This window comes from Carassius gibelio, chromosome B25 (genome assembly GCF_023724105.1).
Source record: "Carassius gibelio isolate Cgi1373 ecotype wild population from Czech Republic chromosome B25, carGib1.2-hapl.c, whole genome shotgun sequence".
Lineage (NCBI taxonomy): Eukaryota > Metazoa > Chordata > Actinopteri > Cypriniformes > Cyprinidae > Carassius > Carassius gibelio.
In genome coordinates, this window is record NC_068420.1 from 12,821,688 (window position 1) to 12,845,703 (window position 24,016).

Below are 24,016 nucleotides of genomic sequence, written 5' to 3' on the forward strand. Positions count from 1 at the left end.
AGTGCGTAAGCACATCAACACATCACATACCACATAGAGACGTCCTGCTGTAGTCGTTGCTGCTGCTGCTCTCGTTCAGTTTCAGCCTCGGGATCTGATTCTGGATCATAAATATACGCTGAATCTGACTGTTAGCCATGGTTTGTTTTGGATGTTTTTTTTCCTCACGGTAATGTCACAACTTCAAAACGCTCTCAACGCAAAAGCCTACTGGCGCTCGTGATTCTTTAGCTCCGCCCACACGTCACGCCTCCAGCTGCTCGTGTTTTTCCGAAAAAAATTGTCACAGACTATTTTTCTCTTATAAATATAATAAAACTAAAGACTTTTTGGAGATATGAAGGATGCAGTACTACTCTATAGGTACTCAAGATTAACAGGAGATTGAGTGAAAATGGGCATTTAACCCCCCCTTTAAATTAATCAGGAAAATAAGATCACCTGTATGTTTATCATTGCACTAATGCCTGCAGTTCAATTTGGGTGGGCAAAAACAGGTGAAACAAAGAATTAGACCTTGATATCTGTAAATATGCTTTGGTCCAAGTATGTAACTTTTTTTGTAATGATAAAGCAACTAAAAAGCAACTGAAGCACTTAAGGTGTGGTAACATTTAATGTTCAGCAAATTTTCACTTGTTGAAATCCATTTGTTACAATAGGAACAGTGTTCTGAAGGGTTACTTTGAAGTTACTTTATTAAAAAAAGTGTAACTATTTCAGTTACTTTAGTAAAGTAATGCAACTGATTACTTTTAATTTTCTTAATGTGTAATGTTTTGAACTGTTAATCATTTTCAAACTTTTAAAACTGAGCAGGGTTAACTGTACAGTTCTTCTGTATGATATAAAATCATAACGAAGTAGATTAATATGGAAGCATATAAGTAGCAAAATTCATTTTTTTTAATTTATATGCAAAATGACAATGCAGTATGTAAAATGGCTAAGTATTTCTGTATTTAAATGTAAATTTTCCCATACATGTGTGCAACATTTTAGTGCAAAATGAAAATTATATAATTTACATTTGCCATTTAAAACTAGTGTAAGAAATGGCAAATCTAAATTCTATAATTGGATTTTCATTTGAATTTTGCACTAAACATTGCACATATGTATGGGAAAATGTAAATATGAATAAATAAAGCATTAAATAAAGCAAATAAAGCCATTTTACAAATCACAATACAAGGGGGATTTTTCTACCCATATGCTTCCATAGGTTAATAGCACTGATACTGTTTTTACTGTTTTATATAGCAGTGATAGGAAGGCCTTGGAAAAGAACTGTGTGAAAATCTTTAAAGATAATGCATTTACATAATATCAAAAAAGAAATAAAACAGTTATCAAATAAGCATGCATAAGCAAGCAGCCACTGCAGTTTATTAAAGAAATAAATTAAGTTTGTGTGTGTGTGAAAATTGTAGAATTAACTAATTTAACTACACATATTTAACTGATTACAGCCTAATTTTATTACATGTAACTAGTAACTCCACGACACTTCATAGGAATCCATACTATCAGAAATTTCTGCTCTTGCAGATTTTGCAACTGGTTCAGATTTTACAACTGGTTCATGAAATTGCAGTATTGACTGCTTGAATTGGAAGAGACATATTTGTGAACTATGCTTTATACATTGCTACACTATTGAAAGTTGGACTTTTTTGCCTGTAAAAATTTGCTAATGTGACCACAATTTTTAAATAAAGATTGCAGATTGCTATTGATCATCAATCTAAGCAAAGTCTAAAAGAACTTTTATAAATGCATGAATCGGCCAAAGGAGCACTCCACTTTTAGATTGATATTTTATACATCATACATCTTTTTTAAAACCTACTGTTAATTTATTTGAATGCATACTAATGACAAATTGCATGTACCAGGGCATGCTTTTTTCCCCATACAGTTTTTCAGAAAGTGCTGGAGGGCTATTAATACTGTAGTTCCTGGCAGTCCAGAGGGATACTCATGGGGCTAGATACAATTTCAGCTGCATCTGTGGGTAAAACATCTGTGTCTCCCAATCCTGAGTACTGAGACGATTGAGACATGATGCACACAATGTTCACTTGTATTGCGAACGTCAACATACCAGCTACAGTATCAGTTTATTACAGATACTACATGATTTATGGGCGTTCCAATTTAAGAATTGTAGAGGAATGATATTTACCTGTGTTCCGTTTCAAATAATTTTGCACAGAGCATTCACATAATTAAAGCAGGTAAAAAAAAAATTGTAATGACACTTAAAATGTATACATTTTTTAACATTTTTGCATAATGCTTCATCCAAACCACTAGGTGCCACTATAAACCCAAGATGACAGCATAGTGCAACATAAAAATAACTGAATGTTCCTTTAAGAATCATGTTTTTGTACAGGTAAAGAAAAGAAAAATACAAATTTTTGTTACAAAAATGCTTTAAAATCCAAATTTAGCTTCAAAATTAAGCTTTTGGCTCAGAATTGATAGGAACGTAAGGATCCATTAAAATGACCTTCAAGAAGATTTGCTTTGATGTTCATTCACAGCCAAAACCAATGCTTTCATGTTGAGCAGGACACACTTCAAGGCTTCCTTCCAGCAGATCCGACCGTGGCTCGTCACGGTGTCTATGACTAAAAAGGGCAAGTCTTAATCAAGGACTGTAATCATAATCCGGAAAGAGTCAAGAGGAACAGAGCATGCAGAAGATACCTTCCAACCTTTCGGATCTCCACTCTCAGGTTTCACCCCCTTGCTTCATGCCATGGTCGCCTATCAGCAAAAACAAGCTCATCAAATTCAACTGACACCCTGCTAAAACCGGTGACCATCAAACCCCAACAACTGGCGCAGTGCCTTTCAGTCGTATTCACTTTCTATGGAGGAAGCCTTGATCTGCGGCAGCTAAAGGTGTTGAAGTCAGCAGCAACTTAGCACTGTCTCACACTATGAACCTGCTGAGCTCCAGTAGCAGGTGCTTCTTAGTTTGTTTCCACAAAAAAGTTTTTCACCCTAGTAATTAGAAGTTGCTTCAGACAATCTTGTGGTCCATTTAGGTCGTGTTAGAATATGTTTACTGGGGATAAAATGTTTAAAAGGCTGATCATTTAAAGGAAAATCTCTCAGCAGTCTTCCTTCTGTCACCTGAAGCTATCATCACCCGTCACCCATATATCAGCCTGTGTCACCTCTGGCTCAGAGGCCATTGCTATATTAGCTATAACACATTAGCCATATAACTATGACATATAACTAGACACTATGACTTCAATTGTGCTTATCTATACTAAATTATCATATATTACTATTATTATTAATTTATTAATACTATATTATATATATATATATATATATATATATATATATATATATATATATATATATATAGTGTACTGTTAAAGCATTTAGTAGTATTTTAAATTAATATTAGTTAGTTCACATTTCTGTAATTCTGTAGACTTTAGTAATTTGTATTGGTTAGGTTTTTTTTATATTTCTTTTAGGGCTGTCAAATCAATTAATTGCATTCAAAATAAAAGTTTTCAAATGTTTACATTATGTTTGTATACTATGTATATATATATATATATATATATATAATGCATACATTTTATAATTTCTTAAATGCATGTGTCACAGTACACATATCATGTAAACACAAACTTTCATTTTGGATACAATTAATCGTGATTAATCAATTTTAGTCTCAGACATTTTAGTACTTCCAATGTGTCCCATTTAAGTTTTTCATCTCATATTCATCTCATATTTTTTATTGCAACTTTATTTCAACGTTTTAGTTTCATTTTACAATACCAGTACTACTTATTTGTTATATTTGGAACTTGATAGCTCAATTCTCATTCACTTTTGCTGTCCAGGAAAAAAGGCGGCCGGGACATTCACACAATGGCTGAGTAAACTATATAATTTTAGGCTAAACAATCCCTTTAAGAATGATGACCTCACATGCAAATCAACTGTGCATGCCAAAACATACTTAGTACGTAATTGAGTACGAATTTGTCCCACTATTACACACACAAGGGTTTTTAAGGTACTATCACACACAGGGGATGGTGAAAGTATTAAGCTGCCGGTTAGACATGAGTTTGTAATATGAGCTGATAAAGTGAACAGAGATGCAAGCGGGTAAACTCATCAGAGCTTTATTTAGCCACGGGAAAGATTCTTATAATATTATATACACAACTGCACAGAAGCAGAAAGTAACTTTCATTGAAGATTATCAGTGCCACAGGTCTCTGCTCCATATTAAGATCTTTGAAATTTGAGGGCCTAAGGGTTGTCATAGCTGAAAACATGTTCAATGCCATGCATGTACCATTACACGGTCACACACGAGGTGGAACGTGAGCCCAGATTCTTCTGGGAGCCTGACGGCATTTGAACATTACAGGAATTCCATGCTGACGTTTGGGTGTGAACGGATGATATCTCATCCCATTGGGCCATCCTTCACTCACATGGCCAGCGCTGGTGCCATTTATTAAGGTGGCATATTGCTTACTGTCAGCATTTTCCCCTCATGGGAATCCCTGGCCTTTTCTGCCCTGGCTCGAGGGATTTGCCTGTTTATCGGGTCCATCTCCAAGACTCCGTCTGCTGTTACTGATTGCTTGGAAGTGCCTTAGTGATTTATCATGTCTGTTTATATCGAGTTATTTTTAATATCGGAAAGCAACAGTGTTGTAAACTTCATTAATAAAAAAGACAGAGCTACTAAGCAAGTTACAATTAGTATCCAACGATGTAAGCTATGTCTCACAGAATTGCTGAAAGATGGAAAAATATAATTCTACATGAAATCATAAAGTACATCTAACCATATAATTGTAGTTAACACTTACTGTATATTTTGTTGTTGACATAAGTTGCAAGTCTAATGAAACTTTTTGGTGTCAGTATTAGCCAGCATATAAGTTAAGTTCCATTCAAACCAAAAAAGCTTACCAATGTTGGGTAAGTTACTATAATATATAGTATAAAAAATAATTAATCACTAGCAACTAATTACAACCTTAACAGTGTAATTAGATTACTGTACCAAATACTTTCTCTAAAATATATTGGATTACTTAATGCCAAATCCTATCAATCTTGACCAAGGATAGACATGAAACTGCTTTTTTAATTATTTCAAATATATAATATAAAACTAAATAAATTATTCTTTAAATTATATTATTTGAAATTATAAGGTAACTTACAAAAGATACATTTGTATCATTAGGTGTTGAATTTTAAATATTAAATCCACTGTTTTACAGAGAATTGTTCTTCTATGTATACATATATGTATATTACATCAGAAGTAGCCTAACTATAACTAAATTACAGAATTAGAGTAATCCCTTTATGTTTTCACATAAATTACAGTAATTCATTATTTAGTAATGCATTACACTCAGCATTGACGATGCATATAACTAGCGTGTGCACCAACACAGCATAACGTTCTGTTTATTATAAGTGTGCGATGCCGGCTCTTTAAAGGGTTACTCCAGCCCAAAATGAAACTTTGTCATTAAGCACTTGCTCCCATGTCGTTCCAAACCCGTAAAAGCGTCGTTCGTCTTCAGAACACATTTTAACATGTTTTGGATGAAAGCCAGGAGGCTTGTTTCTGTCCCAAGTAAGTTACACTGTCAAGATCCAGAAAAATATGAGTTGGACGCAGGCAGCTGCGCCACAAGTATATGTTTTCTGTGTGTATTTATGTGATTTGAAAGAAAACAGCACATCCTTGTGGCACGGCTGTCACAGAAGTGTACGCTGCCTGCGTCCAACTCATATTCTCCAAAATGGTGCTACATACAGACATAGAGGAGACAAATCATTGAATAAAGTCTTTATTTTTGTTTTATTTGCATACAAAAAGTATTCTCAATGCTTCATAACATTACAGTCGAACCACTGATGGCAGATGGACTATTCTTACAAAGCTTTTCATACTTTTCTGGACCTTGTCAGTGTAACTTACTTGGCAGTCTATGGCACATTCACAAGCCTCCTGGTTTTCGTCCAAAATATCTTAAATTGTGTTCCGAAGACGAACAAAGATTTTACGGATTTGGAATGGCATGGGGGTAAGTGATTGATGACAAAATTTTCATTTTGGGGTGGAATATCCCTTTAAAGTCATGTGGATTCTGATTGGCTGTCAGTGTTTTTGTCGTTCATCATCTGCAATCATTCAGTAAGTGATTCAAACTATATTTTTCCTCTGTCGTTATTGTTATAACTGTTACCTATTCTCATAGAATTAAAACCATTATTAAAGCTTTATAGCCTAGTTGTCGTTATCCCTTGGTGTACGAACAAGCCCTTACACTTGTCAAAATGGGCCCTGTCATTATTTTGACAAGTTGTTAATGATGTTAATGAGAATCCCTTATGTCAAGGTCCCTGACTGGCTGATGAAAATAAAATAAATAGATAAAAAAATCAGAGCACACTGGTGTATAATAAATAAATAAACAAACAAGCAAGCAAAAGAGAATCATTACGGAGCCAGGTGATCCAGACAACTTTCAGCACACAGGTGTCAGAGGTGTGGGGATTCTCTCTTTCTCTTTCTCCATATCAGTCAGCACCAGTGAACCTGAGGCATCATCACATTTCTGCTCGGGCCCTCATGGTGTTAGTTGTAAAGTCGGCCGATGTAACGCCCGCTAATGACTCTTCTCAAGCAGTCGCCCTGTGGGATGCTCATGTGTCAGAAACGCCAGCATTTTCAAGTTCAAGAGGCAGTTCAAGAGGTCCTGTCTGGAGCAGCACCGCGAGAGTTTTGGGATGTTTGGAAGCATTTCTGAATTCACAAAAGACTTGAAAAGTTATCGTAATTATGAGCAAATGGATCATTTCCGAAAAAGCGGCAACAATAAAAGTTTTCACAAACATTTATTTTATACAGGCTATCTTATGTAAGCTATTTATTTATAATAAAAAACATCTAATAAATAAAAATAAATAAAAAACGTCTAGTTCTTAAATCTTTAAATTACAGGTTCTAACTTCGTGCCACAAACACCCGACGCGCGCGCATTGCTTCGGTGTGCCAATCAAAGTCAGCCCACCCTCTGCTGTCTTAAGCAGTCTGTGTGGTACTATATCTGTTTGAGCTCTCGGCTGAGCATGTTGTCAGAATGACTTCTATTGCATTACACCAATAAACTAGTTTAAAAAGTTGTTAAACTTTTAGAAGGTAGCTTAGTAGCTGTTAGAGGTTAATTTAGGGCTCTACCTCCGTCAGGCTGGAGCTATCAGATCCAAAAAACTGGTGGAGTGGCGGAAAGTCGTGGAGACACAACAGACAACACTCTCGAGGGGCAAAGATGTCCCGAGAGAACCACGATGAGAGTGTGGACCACGCCGTCCTCTTCCAGGACGTCTGTGAAGTGGAGCCCCCTGACCAGGAGTGCTGCAAACTAGTCACCATCAACATTTCAGGTCTGCGTTTCGAAACTCAACTCAAAACCCTCGCCAGATATCCGAACACGTTACTGGGAGACCCGGTTAAAAGGATGCGGTTCTACGACCCGCTCAGGAACGAGTTCTTCTTCGACAGGAACCGACCCAGTTTTGATGCCATCCTGTATTACTATCAGTCCGGCGGGAGGCTTCGGAGACCCATCAACGTGCCGGTTGAGATCTTTATGGACGAAATCAAATTTTACGAAATCGGCGATGACGTCATCGATCGTTTCCGAGAGGACGAGGGTTTGTTAAAAGAAGAGGAGCGTCCCGTTCCGCCCAGTGGGTTTAAGCGTCAAATCTGGCTGCTGTTCGAGTACCCCGACAGCTCCGGTCCAGCCAGGATGATCGCTATAGTATCCGTGATGATCATCCTGATATCCATCGTTATCTTCTGTTTAGAAACCTTGCCGGAATTTAGAGAGGATGATCGTGTGTTCAACAACCACCTTGCGCCGAACGGAACGACTGCTGGGAAAAGATCTAGTACGTTCACGGACCCGTTCTTCTTGTTGGAGACCATCTGCGTCGTTTGGTTTTCCTTCGAACTGTTTGTGAGGTTTCTTGCATGCCCGAGCAAGCCCGCCTTCTTCAAAGACATCATGAACATCATAGATATCGTAGCCATTCTTCCATATTTCATTACTTTGGGTTTAGATCTCAGCGAAGTGGAGTCGAACTCACAGCAGACCACGTCTCTCGCCATTCTGAGGGTCATCCGCTTGGTGCGCGTCTTCAGGATTTTCAAACTCTCACGGCACTCCAAGGGTCTCCAAATCCTCGGGCAGACCCTACGAGCGAGTATGCGAGAGCTTGGACTGCTGATCTTTTTCCTTATCATCGGCATTATATTGTTCTCCAGTGCGGTGTACTTCGCCGAGGTGGATGACCCGGAATCGTCTTTTACTAGTATCCCAGACGCGTTCTGGTGGGCGGTTGTTACCATGACCACTGTGGGGTATGGTGACATGTACCCAGTGACGATAGGAGGCAAAATTATTGGATCGATGTGTGCCATTGCAGGAGTTCTTTCAATCGCCCTGCCTGTACCAGTAATCGTGTCGAACTTTAATTACTTCTATCACCGAGAGCACAGCGAGGAGGAGCAAGTGGAATACACGCACGTAACTTGCGCTCGCCCGTTGCCTGTCCTGTGCGACCAAAATAAAAGCGACAGTAAACCCTCTCTAGTGATATCAGAGCACTCAGATGACGACGAGTGGAATTCAATAAGCGTGTTAAATTTCAATCCATCAGAGGAATATACAGGCAAACTCACAGATGTATAAGAGCACCAAAAGCGCGCGCATCTGTGTGAGTATTAGTCTTGCTGTCTAAATACTTAGGGCTTCTTGTTCCTAGAGTTACAGAAGAGTTTGTGTGGATGGAGCTAATTCAGAGCTGGTGTAGATATGTCACAGTTTAATTCTAAATTAGTGCTCCAAGCTTCTACGTTGCTTGGCAACCACAAACGGCCAGTAGATTGAAAGCAAGACGCACTTTGAGCCTTACGTCATCTCAGAATGTTTACTAACATTAAAAGGCGCGCCCCAGTTTTCCAACTTATGCACTGTTCTGTTCCATTTTGTAGTAGGCTACGTAAATAGTGGGAGTAGTGTGTTCATGACGTCAAGTGCTACTTGCACTTGATGCACCGAATTTGAATGTTTGACACTTAATTTTTTTGTACCTGGGTTTATGTATATAAAATATTGTATGTGTGTGTGTGTGTATTGAGAACTAATTAATTACAATTAAATAAGTAAGTTACAATTAAATAAGTAGCTAAGTAGGCCTAGCTGTTTCTTCTACTAAACCACAAAATGAACATGGCTCATCAATATCAGAATATTCCAAATCTAACGGATTAGCAGGACAAATGTTATGCAGAAGACTTCTCCAATTTAAATTCACAAAAATGATTCCAAGAGTTTTGCCCTTGGCTGTGATGTACAATTTGTGCAGTCAACTGTCACAGCTTTCCTTACATAACAGAGGGCTATCAGACTCCAATGTTTGGTGTTAAAATAACCTTATGACCCTACACAAATCATACACTGGAATTCTGAGTACAAAGTGCATGATATAAGTGCATAATATGTAATTTGGGACAGAACCTAAGCCTACACTTCAGCAGCTGTCAAATTAAAATAATAAATTAAATATTTTATTTTCAACAGAAATCCATTGGATTTTTATTAATGACCTAGATAGTCAAATATCTTATAGGCTTATTGCTACAACCATGAATAAAGTATAGAGAAGAGTTTTATTTTAATAGCAAATTTAGGACCAACATATCAATCGCCCACATTAGGGTTCTTTACAGAGGCTACATTACACCTGAGCCTAGCAGTAAACTCTTTTTAAAACAAAAATGTCACATTTAATGATAGCTGCATGTCTCATTTTCTGACAGCACATTGATCTTACTTCTAATTGCAGGAAGCAGAAGCTGTATGACGACATTTCTTCTCTTTAAAGAAGACAGAAGTTCATATCACCTGCATAAACAAGCAAAATGTGTGTATTTTTGTCAGTAGCGGTCTGTCAGAGAAAGAGGTGAAAGGAACAAACAGACTAACTGATATAATTCACTTTTTCAATGTACCCATTAATGTGTATAATCCATATGATATTTATAATATTACGCGGAAGCAGTCCCTCCAGGATTTCTTGGGACGTTTTTCAGATTTTTGTGGCCTAAATTGACTGATTTTGCTGCAGCTTTTCTCAAAATTTGCAGTGATATTTGCACCGTTTCTTATTGTTTTGCAGTGAAAATATACCACAGACAACATTCTTCTAACATTGTTATGACTTTTCTCACTTCAAGAACCATTGTAGGGCTCCAGACTAACATTTGAAGACACCAGCACCAGTGCCGTTAAGTTCTACAGAAGGTGGCACCAGCACCTGACAGTAAATAACTCATTCTAGTTCACACATGTACATTTCAGAGATGTCTAATTGATGTCTGCATTTATATATGCAAGATGTATTATTTTTTTGAGTGTTTTCTCATCTGCAACATGTCTCTAAGACGTCTCCTGTCAGATGTCAAATAGACATTTATTAGAATGCATGTAAAACTGCATTTGTCAAGATTACACAGCAGATGTTTCCCAGATCATTAGCAGACGTCTCACAGATGTACTTGCGCTGTCTGGGTAGTTGAGATCCAGATGAAATGAACTTTTATCACTGTTATCAAAAGTTGTGTAAAGCATTTAATAACACTAGAAAACATTAGACAATATCTGCCACAAGTTGTTCTTGTAGTTTTACTATGTTAAATCCATGGTGAATGGTGGTGATCTGTTTATTTATGTTTTTCCTAGTTTCCACATCAGTGCCATTTGTTCTGATATGAATAGCTTTAACATAATTCTGCGCCAAATTTGAATGCTCTTCATTAGATTTCACAGAGAATCCTGGTCAGGATATGTGTATATATGCAAATTATTCCCCCCGTTGATTTATTATTGCGATTATAACGCTATTATCAATGCTATGTTTATATCGAATGTATCATTTGTGTACGTAGCTTTAACACAATTGTCCGTAAATATATAAATAGGCTAAATATTTGGTTCATCGATTAGTAGCCTATTAATTTACAAATCAGCCTCTCAAAAAATCCTCACAGGCCGCTACTGAACATTATATTTTTATTATCTTTGTAGTAATGAATAGCCTATTGTAATATATTTGTAATCTAGAAATTATTGACATATTATTTATAAAATGCTAAGCTTTATTTAAGCTTTCATGTCTTTGCCTTGTGAGATAGCCTATTGTTCTTTAAAATATCTCAATCTCTGCCTTGTGTAATCTGTGTGCTTTAAACATGCAAGAGATGTTCTTTGCATATTTTGACTTTTCTCAGGATAAAATGTAATTGTATGGTCTGACACTGTATACCTGTTACCTTAACATCTTGGCCAGTTACCCTGCCCACATGACAGCTGCAGACCAAGTGGACAAGCTATTTTTGTTACATGTTAATGAGGTATCAATTGTTAACTTATTTTTGATAAATAAATATTTTGTCACATTCATAATCAAACGTTGTTTGCATCATTTCTCTTGATCAATTAAGTTTTAAAGTAAACTTTACATTGTGAACCGCAGACTAATAATAAATGACTGAGTGAACAAAAGTCCTGTGAATTTTGTGTTTTGTGAAATAGCTTTTTGCGGAATATCTTTTCCCTGTGAAAGATGTTTTTTGTCATTATTTATTACAAAAATACTAACATGCTGATGATGCATGATCTGGTGTAGCATTGTTGCATGTTACCTGGAATAATAATGCTGACCGGACATATCTCAAGCTCATTGGATGTCCTGCATTAGAGCTTAAGACACACTTGAAATGTAACTAAATTGTGCTTAGTGAATGTACTTTTTTATGTTGAGTCATGCAATTATGTTATGTTTCCAAAAATCAAGATAAAGTAATATGGTAATGGTCAGTTTAAACAGAACAATGGAACACTTACAAAACTGAACAATTACTCCATTAATAATGTATAACAGTTGGGATCTACACTTAAGACAGCTCTGATTAATGACTACTGATGCATTCATGTTGATTGAACAAATCACTGTTTACTGAAAAGTATATATGTACTGAAGGGAAGTCACTGAATTGTAAAAAGTGAAGGGAGAAAAGGGCTGCCCATTTCTTATTCATGCTATTTAGCAGTTAAGAGCTCACTCACTCCAGCTGCTGAGCCTCATAATGAACACTGTAATGCTTGTACTCTGTTTGGCTGATGGACAAATTTAGGATTTGTCTAAAACCAATTAGTACTCAAATCAACTTGATATGTTTACTGCAGTATGTAGACTAGCTAGCAATTAATATAAATTCATATGTCATCTTATACATAGCTCATATTTATTTTAGGTATTTTTTTATTCAAGCTTCCCCTTTCTGAACTAAGTCACAAGGTCGCATCGGTGTTTGCATCGGTTTGATGGTGTTTGTGCGCCACCTACTGGTGAATTGGAGGAAACGTCACCTTCCACAAACATTAAAAAAATGATGTTCATTTAATCAAGGAAAGTGTTATTACATCATAATCGGAATTATATTGAATTGTTTCATATTGAAATATATATAGGTCAGTGATGTTTATGAAATCCATTAAAATTTTAAAGTTTATTATATTTTATTATTTTGTGCTGAGCATAAAAGTTTAAATCTTAAAGTAGGCTAAATCATGGCTTTGTAAAATAAAAAGTTAAAATTATAAATTGTGAAAATTCTCAAATGTTGAGAGAAACATAGAAATTGTTTTAAAACATTATTGTCTACCAACGTAAAAAGTACAGTTTAGACTTTATAATATGTTTTCATATTGGCTACATTTTGCTTAGTAAAGGGTAAATGAAGTAACCCTAGAAGAAGCTATATCAGAGGACATTGCAAAAGCAATATCTGAGGAAGTTTCATTGCTAAAAACTGTGAAAACAATATTTCAGGTGTAAGGAAAAGAATACTGTCCACCTAATAGCCTACACCACTTTTTAGAATCATTAAATATTTTTATTGAAAAATAAATAATATTTTTGTTGAACGTGTATGCAATAATTACATTAGGCCTATAAATTGACACCTCAGCATATTCTAAATATCTCTTTTCTGTCATGTCGGACGTCATATGTCTGTATAATTGAATTAATCTATACAGAGTGATTTCTCCACCATGACAGAAATGATGTTGAAATCCAAACATTCAAACGTTTGGGGGGAAATTCTAGGTAATTCTACAGGGAAATGAAGGATTAGAATTAACGAAACAAACAGCCCGTATAATCAGCGTATGCTGGAAAACACTCTAACAGAGTGTGCTGCAAAAATCACCGTCCGTCCGAGTACATACACCCACGTTATTCTATAAATATTCCAGCCCCCGCACGATCCACTCTCAACACCACGCATGGAGATGTGCGGCTCTAGAACTCTTTTGGGTGGAAAAAAAAGTCGCAGTATTGCACAAAAAGCGCACTTTAGAAAAGTCGTCTTTTTATTATGATTATTGGTAACTGTGGTCAGTTAAAGTATCTGTGCACATTAGTGCTCGGCGAATCAGATACTGCGCCAGTGCTGGCACATAAATGCTCTCGCGCATTGCGTGGACAACACTTGTGGCCACGCGCGGTCTGCATTGCGTCGAACCCCTCCCCCATACTGTCCTGTAACCCCCCCCCCCCCCCCCCCCCCCGCTCCGCGTTCTCCCATGTGCAATACAGTGCAACAATATGTTTGGCATGATTAAGGAATTATTCCCTCTCCCCTTATTGATCCCCTCTTTAAGAAGCCTTTCGCTTCCATACCCCCTGTCAGTGTGTCCAGAAAAAACAGACCGCTCGTCATCTTGTCTACTCGTAAGAGGGAAATTTTGCTGATGCAGTAATGTCTGGAAATGCTATGGTTCGTTTTTGCCCCCTTAATGTATCTCCCGCCTGAGCTGAGCTGCAGCATTACAATTTCTTATGCAGTATAAGCCATTTACACCAAGGTGCCGCCGCACGAGCAGGAGTGGAGGGAGGACATTGCGGCTTCATGTTTTCTTTCAGCCTTTTTTTCCGCTTCTTGTCTTTTAGCACACGTTTATATTGAATGTGAAGCTTTGTAATACATCTCAAAGCCATATTATTATTGTGGTTTTTTTTTCATTATAGCATCGGTTGCGAATGTCGTGAATCATTTCCGTTATGGATCTGACATTTATGGACCGCGACCGAACAGTTTGAAAATGAGAAGACGTGAAGAGCCTTTTACAAACGTATATTCTCCAACAAAAGGTGCATTACTGACAGGAGACTGCTGGCAGAAGACGCATTCCTTCAGAAGCAAGGTGAGCACTAAAACTATATGAATAAGCATGAAGTGAAAGTCATTCTCATGTTTTCCTATCAATTTAATGTTCACCTATCAATTAACTATAAGCAATTCAGTAATATGTAGTGAGACTGTATGTATACGGTGATGGAGTAAAAGTGACCCTGTCCTGAATGAGTAACCTGAATGAGCATTATAATTCAGAATTGCACCCTTAAGGCTATGCTCTTCTCTGATTTATACGTACAATCACAAGTAAATAAATAAGTATTGTGAATTTGGTGAGCTAGCAAATATCGCCGCTGTTCGATCCATTTTTCTCTGTCTCGGTGACAGAGGCAGCTGTAGTGGATGCAGCGGAACGGAGCGATGGTCGAATCAGTGACAACCGCAGTGGGGCCACACTGAGGAAAGATCAAGTTATACCCTGTACCCTGGGTTCGAGATAGATTTGAAGGTCTGGAAACGGAGAAAAGGAAGGAAAGTGACGCCTTTGGGAGGGCAGTTGGATGTCTACTCAATTAAATTAACTCCTGCGGAGCTCCAACTTTGACCTGCAGGATGACAGTCGTGGCTGGGGACAACATGGATGAGACATCTGCCGTGCCGGGGCATCCGCAGGACACATACCCCCCTGACCACGACGATCACGAATGCTGTGAACGGGTGGTCATCAACATTGCAGGGCTGCGCTTCGAGACCCAGCTCAAAACCCTCGCCCAGTTTCCAGAGACTCTATTAGGTAACCCAAAGAAACGAATGCGGTATTTCGATCCCTTGAGAAACGAATACTTCTTCGACAGAAATCGTCCGAGCTTCGATGCCATCCTCTATTACTATCAGTCTGGGGGGAGACTGAGAAGGCCTGCAAACGTCCCCTTGGATATGTTCTCAGAGGAAATTAAGTTCTATGAACTTGGGGTCGAGGCGATGGAGAAGTTTCGCGAAGACGAGGGCTTCATTCGCGAGGAAGAGCGGCCTTTACCGGAGCGTGAGTTTCAACGGCAAATCTGGCTTCTGTTCGAGCATCCCGAAAGCTCAGGGGCAGCCAGAGGAATAGCTATTGTGTCTGTTATGGTCATTTTGATTTCTATTGTCATTTTCTGTTTGGAGACTTTACCTGAACTGAAAGGGGAACCTAAGGAGGTGACTATAGGAAACAGCACCTTCTACACCAAACCAAACATCTTGACCGATCCATTCTTTATTGTAGAGACCCTCTGCATCATCTGGTTCTCATTCGAACTGATAGTGCGCTTCTTTGCGTGCCCGAGCAAAGCAGCCTTCTTTAAGAACATGATGAACACCATAGACATTGTGGCCATCATCCCCTACTTCATCACACTGGGTACAGAGCTAGCAGAAGACCCAGATGGAGAAAAGGAAGCAAAGGGCGAGCAGGCAACATCACTGGCCATCCTCAGGGTGATCCGTCTGGTCAGGGTGTTCAGGATCTTTAAGCTGTCCAGGCACTCCAAAGGCCTACAGATTTTGGGGCAAACCCTCAAAGCCAGTATGCGAGAGCTTGGATTGCTAATTTTCTTCCTCTTCATTGGTGTCATATTGTTCTCCAGTGCTGTGTATTTCGCAGAGGCAGAGGAAAAAGAGTCCTTCTTCACCAGCATCCCAGAGGCGTTCTGGTGGGCGGTTGTGTCGATGACCACCGTAGGTTACGGGGACATGGTGCCAGTGACTATAGGGGGCAAGATCGTGGGTTCCCTCTGCGCCATTGCTGGTGTGCTGACCATCGCCCTCCCGGTGCCTGTCATCGTGTCCAACTTCAACTATTTTTACCATAGAGAAACCGAAGGAGAGGAGCAGGCCCAACTCCTCAACGTGAGCAACCCAAACATTGCCTCTGATTCCAACTCGAGTCGTCGCAGCTCCTCGACCGTCAGCAAGTCCGAGTACATGGAGATAGACAGAGACATAAACAACAGCATCGACAACTTCAGAGAGGCCAACCTCAGAACTGCCAACTGCACTATCCCAAATCAGAACTGTGTGAACAAAAGTAAGCTGCTAACCGATGTCTAGAGACACAGTAGAAAATTCAGTCACGTACATACGAATGCTTACTTTACCTCCTCTTGTGAGCCCTTGCACTGCGAATATCTCTACAATGCAGATGAAAGAAAAATACGACACAAAAACATATAGAACATAACTGCAGCAAATGAGGCCGATGATTCAGTATATACTTCATGTAAATGCATTTCCAAAGAGGATGATTAAGAAAAAAGTCTTTGAGCACCTAGCTAACGTCCACAGGCATTGAAGGACTCTTGACGATGGGATTACTAAAGCATCATGCATGGACTGCAGACTACATTTCAGCAAGCTGCACACTGCATCCGGGAACGTGCATAAAAGACCAAATGCAGTCTTCGGTGGAAGTTTCGTCCGTAGGTGGTCTTCCTTTACTGTCCAGAAAGCACCTTATATGAACAAGACTGGTCTTCTGCTGGGATGCTACGGAGGCTAAGGTCATCGCCTCATGGACATCTGCATTGCTGCTATTTTCCAGCAGATGCTGTTATTTAGATATCACCAAGTGATTAAATGCCATGCCCTTTAGATATAAGACAGCACAATGCCGAAAGAGGAGCCTCATAGTTAGCATGTTTTGATTATCCTCGTTTTGATATTGGCATGCGTCGGACATTACCACATGACGATAGGAAACCCATTCCTGTTTTGTTTTTCTTTTGCGTTCGGTTCCATCAGCTCCCCACTCCATCGACCTCCTCTCATTTGTCGCCATGAAAAGTGCACTAGTGTGTCATGATTTGAGATGCTTATCATTTAGGTGTATTTAAAGACTGAATGTTTAACCTTACGGGAAACAGAATCTTAATGATATCATAGCATGTCAAAAGAACCTGCATTATGGCCTAATCAACTAAGGTACTGTGTATCCTAGTATATTTAATGCATGACATCGGTATAATACAGCTTGTTGCAATTGAGATACCTCATAAGGGTGTCGTTGTTACAATCAGGGGAACTAGGGACGTCGAGTCCTTGACATTTTCTGAAATGTGACAAAATATATATGCAAGCCCCAACGCTGGGATGCAAACTCTTCAATCTAAAATGTAGTCAAAGACAGAGAAAAAGAAGATATCAAGATACTATCAAATGCATATACTCATACTAAGCGCACCTGTTATAAAAAAAGTAGTATAACTTAAATAGTGCTGTGCATGGGCATTCTCTCTCTCTCGAGAAAAAAGAAAAAAAACGATAACTATGGCCAATTATACTTCACGCTTCCATTTTGCGATCAAATTTAGGATTTACGATATCAAAAATCACTTAATTTATCTTAGCAGGATGCAAAAGAGATCATGGCAGAATTACTCATATTAGTTGCTAGTGCCTTTGACCCCCTCAGCAACCAGACAGGTGAAAGTGCCTCTGAGTAACTGGAGATTTAGGCAGGGCAAGAGAACAATATATGCTCTAGGGACTGTCATAATGTATGTTGAGGCTAGTCATTACAGTGTATACAGAGTGCTTTTCTTTTTCATTGTTGTTCTTTTGAACGCAACACATGGTTTACGGGCACAAACGCAAGCCTGTGTTTTTTTCTATGACAGCTGAGCTTGAATATGGAATACGGAAATACGACTTTCACGCGACAGAACCTTTTAGAGTTTTCAATCTGCCTTTCGTTGTGGTTTTGATTATGTTGGTGTGCCATAATAAAGAGTCTACCTCAGTGAGGTCGCCGCACAGCTCACTGCAGAGCAGAACACGAGAGTACATTACAGCCTGTGAAGTCTGATGCTACGTCAAAAATAATACACTTAAGAGTACCCCCAGAATTAGCCTTTTTTCAAGCACTTACAGCAAACGCAACAATGCGACCGCCCCTGACCCCTCAGATCTGAAACGCTCCCTTGCTAAGCACAATCAACGTTCACTTTGGTTCTGTTTATTATCACACTCCTTTTTTAAAAGAGAGGTCCGGGAAGAGAAAACGGCACAGGCTTACATTAACCGTTTACGTTGTTAAAAATCATTTTGTCATTCTGAAGTATGTCGTCTTAAAGACATGTTAAATGTCATGCTTAGCCCATTAAGGCTATATTAAGCCTGCAGGTGCTGTAAAGAACAAATCTGAATGCAGACCTAATTGATTTATTGAGTGTACTGATGACTTAGACATTAATGTGAAATCTTGTGTTCATGCTAATGTGGGCCTTTCCAGTGTATAGAGCTGCCTCTTTCATTTCCATTTTCCTTGATAATTAAAAAACACTTTCAAATAGCCGCGATCGAATTAGCCTGTTTGGGGTAATTTCATTTAACAAACACAAGCTAGTCTGCCAGAGCAGCTCTTAAACAAGTTGCGTGGTCATGTGATCTTTATTGATCCGTGAGGTGTGATTGTAATCAAAGGCAAACGGCAGTATTTTACCTCGAGCCGTTTCCTGTAACACTAACAAGGGTTTAGTCACCTCTGCCGCGGCTCTGTGTCAGGAAGAACTATTCAGGGTTTTATCAATCTGCTTTTTGTTTATAATTCATAGCATTGCTTCAGAGAGAGAAGAGAGAGAGAAAAAAACGAGCTTAAAAGCAAAATGAATACATTTATCTGGAATTAAAGAATTAAAACACATAAAAATCATACAACTTAATTTATTATGGAACGATTGTTAAATAAGGACGAACTGTTTCTGCTGGGCGTGCGAGCAGTGGTCAAACCCTATGGTGCTATGCATTATCCTATATTTAATAACGACACCATAAATCATAGCAATAGGGATCAAGTGTGTTACAGGACTGTCCAGAATGCTTATTTTAATATTCACCAAGGGCTGTGGCAAACTTTTGATAAGAATAGAGATTTAAACCTACTATAATGCAAGAGAGAGATGATTTCCACCAATGATAGTGTGTTAGTTGACAAGATGTATATTTCATGTACTTTACGTTGAGAGACTGTAACAGAACAAAAATGTCCCCTTTCCCCCACTGAAGTTTATTTATGCCTCTGATCTGAGATGAGGACCATTTATGAGCAACATTTTACATCAGTTATGGCTTAGAGGTAGATCTTTTATCAGCTGAGTCTGTAGAGGTGTAAATCCATTACATAACACATTCTTATTTGGTTGTTTTTCTATTTCTATATTTGCATCGCAAGCTTTCTTCCAAGAAAGGATGAAAGATAAAATACACTGTAGTGGACAAAATGAAAACGAACCGACTGACGTGCCATCATAACGATTACTAAGTAACCCGATATGAGCGCTGTCAAAAAATGAGAAACCGTAGTTGTGCTCCCAGGTTGTGGCCTTTTGGAGGACGTTGCAGACATATTTATTTTCTTCACTTGCGTGGCCTCGTCTAGCTATATTACCATGTTGCGTCCATGTGGCACTAAAGTTAACTGTGCTTTAAAGAACCCATGCCCTTGATAAAACTACAGTACACTCACAAACGAGTCCATAAGACAAGCCATTACAAATATATAGGACGATTATACCTTATATTATCGATTTCATGAAATAAATAAAAGAAATGAGATTAGCATCGAAAATGTACTGTACATTGTAGGACTGTAATAACTCCATACCGCCATACCAAACCAAAACTCAACAGCAACCTAGCAATTGCAAAAATCTGCATGGTGTATGGAAGACTGCATGAGCTTAGCCTTTCAAAACTGAGGATCAACTATATTCTGGTTGCACCGTTTTTTAAGCCCTTGCCGTCATTTGTTCCTAAAGCCATCTTCATTATTTATACGCCAGCGTTGTTCCCGTTCGTTTGGGGAAAAATGATCGAATCCGTCAAACTCCACTGATCAGATATTTGTATTCGGTTTATTTATTCATTTTGGCTTCGTTTGAGATTCTGCTGTTTGCTTTCAGGATGCTGAAATGATACAAGTCATGGATTATAATGTCGTGGAAGTTAAACATTTAATTCCGCCGAGAAAAAAAAAAAGAAGAAGGAAGCAGGAGACCCAAACTACAAACAAAGACCCACAAACAGTGATTCTGTACTGACCATCTCAGCTACATGCTTATGTTAGACAGATGATAACTCTATGCTAATGTCAAATTGTTCATATTGTCTTAACATGTTTCTGTACATTTTCTGTCTTCGTTATGCTAAATTGTGTAACTGTGTTTTAATTTTGTCATACACTGACAAAGGCATGGTCTGTGATCTATGCAAGGGTTCTTTTGTTTCTTATGTCAAATATGATTTGATCATACATCCAAATCAATAAATTTTTAAGTATCAGCGGTTGGGTGTATGGTACTGGTTTTTAAAGATTGTGGCTATGGTATATTTTCAAAATGAGTTTGTTTGAATACCCGTGAATACTCTACACTCTCAGTTAAACAGTGTAAAACTGTCAAACCATTTAAAAAAATACTAATTTGTACTTTTAAAGTACTAAATATGTACCAAGTGTGACCCTGGAACACAAAAACAGTCATAAGTAGCGCAGGCCTATTTGTAGCAATAGCCAAAATTACATTGTATGGGTCCAAATTATATATTTTTCTTGTATGCCAAAAGTCATTAAGATATTGAGTAAAGATCCTATAGTAAATATACCAAAACTAAATTTTTGATTAGTAATATTCATTGCTAAGAACTTCATTTAGACAACTTTAAAGGTGATTTTCTCAGTATTTTTTTTTTTTTTGCAGCCTAAGATTCCAGATGTTCAAATATTTGTTGTATCTCAGCTAAATGTCGTCCTATCCCTAGAAACCATCAATGGAAAGCGTATTTATTCAGTTTTAAAAAAAATGTCCCTTATGGTCTTGTGATCCAAGGTCACATATGGGGTAAAATACTGGGGTAAAACTTTATTTTAGGAGTCCTTGTTACACATTTTATGCTCTTACTATTATAATAATAATAAATTGCGCATAATTACATGCCCTAAGCCAAACCCTTATCCTAAGCATGAAAAGTAGCTAGTTTAAAACATTAAATGTCTTTATTAACCCATAAAATTGTGATTTTCTTTAAATATCTATTACCAAAATGATATTCCATGTTTAGAAATAAAAAAAATTTAAATTACATACTTTATCACTGAACTAAATTTAAATGAGCATAACGTCATATTTATCTGTCCTAAATGTAATGACCAACCCTGTTGTCTGCCTTAAGGTTACATTAGAAAACTGTGTTGGGGAGGAAGTGACATCATTTAAATAATTTACAGCATGACAAGAAGAGAAGTACTTATTTTTATTTTTTCTATTTTTTCAGTAGAAATATTTAGCAATTTTTTTTGCATTGTAACACAAGCTATGTTGGTGTTATTTTTATAATTATGAACACATACACAAATAGGAGTTTAAGATGTATGTTTTCGGTCAGAAATTGCAAGTGAATTTCATAATTAGTGGCAAACAAATAGCATTTAACACATTAATTAAAACTAAAAATCAATAGAAGGAATGAAATGGTATTATAACTTTGGAAAATATTTTTTTTGCAGTGTCTAATTGTTTAATAAAAATAATAATATAGGATTTGAGGCTCCGGTTTGAACGCTGTTTGTTGAACGTGACAATCATGTTGGAGGACTCTGAATCTCCTGCAGTGCAGAGCTGAACACTGGACACGTTGTCCTTCATTCAGACTTATCAAAAACGTCCTGCAGCAAGGTGACAAAAAAGTGATTTAATTAAGAAGTACAGTAACAAGGATGGTCTGTGGGGCTTTCAGTGTGGTTATGTGTATTGTAACAAAAAGCCCAGAGTCATCCAGCACATCCTGAACAAACAGGACAACAAAATGATGTGAACGGGCAGTTTACTTCGTCAACAAGATTTCTATCTCCTGCTTTCAATCCTCCTACCGCCCGCTTTCCTTTATATGCATGCACATCAGGCACATTTGGTTTCCCTTGAGAGCTCAAAACATGATATTGGAGTGCCTTGTGCTTGGAGTACCCTTGCTCTCTCCTCCTCTGCATTGCCCTCTGGAGCTGCAGCAGTTCTCTGCAGGCTGGAGCTGGGGTGGGGTGAGCTGGCGCCGGGCCCAGTGCAGCTCCTCAGGCACAGACACACACAAGCACAGCCCTGCAGGGTTCCTGTGTCTCGTGTCTCTGTCCTGTCCTGTCCAGGCTCGGTCCTACTGCCGAGGGTGAGAGACATTAACCAGTTTTATCTTGTGATGTTAAAATCGTTCATATGGATCCTCCAGCCGTGCCGTGATGGAGCTGAAAACTCTGCCTCAGTCGGTGTAATCTCTGCCGTCTGCTGCACTGACTGAGGATTTCTCAGCTGCAAAAACAGAACGCCCTAATGGAGGCCCCCGAGTTATGTGTTATCTGGTGTCAGACAAAGTTATTGGCTTGAGTGCAAAGTCAGTGTCCTTGGATCATTTAGAGAATAAATACTTGGGGGCAATTTCTCAGCAGGGCATTCAAAGACTATATATACTATAGTTATACACACACACACACATACACTGCCATTCAAAAGATCAGTAAGATATTTTAATGTTTTTTAAAGAAGGTTCTGTTGCTATTTTATTAAAAATATATATTGTGAAATAGTATTATGATGTAAAATAACATGTTTCTATTCTAATGCATTCTATTTAAATCTAATTGATTCCTGTGACCAAAGCTGAATTTTCAGCATCATTACTGTAGTCTTCAGTGTCACATCTAATATGCTGATTTATTATCAGTGCTTAATATTTTTTTGGAACCAGTGATACTTTTTTTCAGGATAATTTGCAGAGTAAAATGTTGAAAAAGAACAATATACACTAACATTCAAACGTTTGTGGTTAGTGAATTTTTTATCTTTTTTTTCTTCTTCAGCAAGTTAAATTGATTTTTTTTTTAAAAGTGGTAGAAAGATTTAGAATTAATAAATGTTTTTCTTTTTAACATTTGATTCACCAAAGAATCCTGAAAAAATTTGTCACATGTTCCTATATATATATATATATATATATATATATATATATATATATATATATTAAGCAGCACAACTGTTGACAACATTGATAATTCTAACAATAACTCAGCATTTTAGACTGATTTCTGAAGGATCATGTGACACTTTAGACCAGAGTAATGACTGCTGGAAATTCAGCTTTGCATTACATTAACAAATTATATTTTTAAGTATATTCAAATAGAAATTATTCATTTATACTATAATTACATTTCACAATATTGTTGTTTTATATCTGTCTCTCTATCTATTAATAACACACACATACACACACACATACTTTTCTGTATCATATATGTGTGTAACTATATAAGTACATTTTATTTATATGTACTCATTTTTAGTTACATATACTTATAAATAAATATGTACTTATATATTTATATTTACTTATACTATAGGGGTATATATGTATTATTCATACTTATATATATTATTTGTGTGTGTGTGTGTATGTATATATAATAAATAAAATCAGTTTAAAAAAAAACCAATTATATCATATCATATCATATCATATTATATTGTTTTATTTTATATAAATCAAGAAAAGGCTCATGGATTTATTGGGAGGTTTTTCTGCCAGAATTAAGTAGAGATGTTCAATTGCTTTTTGTTTCTATGACTTTAATATATATATGGAAACTGGCTGTCAAAAACAAACACCCTGGACCTGGTGTGACAACTAATCCTA

The 24,016-nt window shown here is 37.5% G+C and overlaps 2 protein-coding genes and 1 long non-coding RNA gene across 5 annotated transcripts; 2 read left to right on the forward strand and 1 right to left on the reverse strand.

Annotated features, from left to right (window-relative positions):
- Positions 1-2,068: 2,068 nt before the first annotated feature.
- Positions 2,069-7,147, reverse strand: LOC128013723 (uncharacterized). Its single transcript, XR_008183394.1, has 3 exons — positions 6,537-7,147; positions 2,719-2,778; positions 2,069-2,639 (listed from the first exon to the last, which is right to left on the reverse strand). It is a non-coding gene; the product is annotated as an uncharacterized LOC128013723 (long non-coding RNA).
- Positions 7,140-11,572, forward strand: kcna6a (potassium voltage-gated channel, shaker-related, subfamily, member 6 a). Of its 3 annotated transcripts, XR_008183393.1 has the most exons (3): positions 7,151-8,817; positions 9,949-10,026; positions 10,340-11,572. XR_008183393.1 is itself a non-coding variant. In XM_052596890.1 (2 exons), exon 1 carries the CDS (start codon positions 7,365-7,367, stop codon positions 8,790-8,792), a length of 1,428 nt encoding a protein of 475 aa, XP_052452850.1. In that variant the 5' UTR covers positions 7,140-7,364; the 3' UTR covers positions 8,793-8,817; positions 9,949-11,572. The 3 variants fall into 3 exon arrangements, 1 of the variants encoding a protein (XP_052452850.1); XM_052596890.1 differs by having other exon boundaries at positions 7,140-8,817; positions 9,949-11,572; XR_008183392.1 differs by having other exon boundaries at positions 7,151-10,026.
- Positions 11,573-13,756: 2,184 nt separating this feature from the next.
- LOC128013892 (potassium voltage-gated channel subfamily A member 1-like) lies at positions 13,757-20,623 on the forward strand. The gene is made up of 2 exons (XM_052597083.1): positions 13,757-14,375; positions 14,696-20,623. The coding sequence occupies exon 2, from the start codon at positions 14,921-14,923 to the stop codon at positions 16,394-16,396; it is 1,476 nt and encodes a 491-aa protein (XP_052453043.1). The 5' UTR covers positions 13,757-14,375; positions 14,696-14,920; the 3' UTR covers positions 16,397-20,623.
- The last annotated feature ends 3,393 nt before the right edge of the window (positions 20,624-24,016 follow it).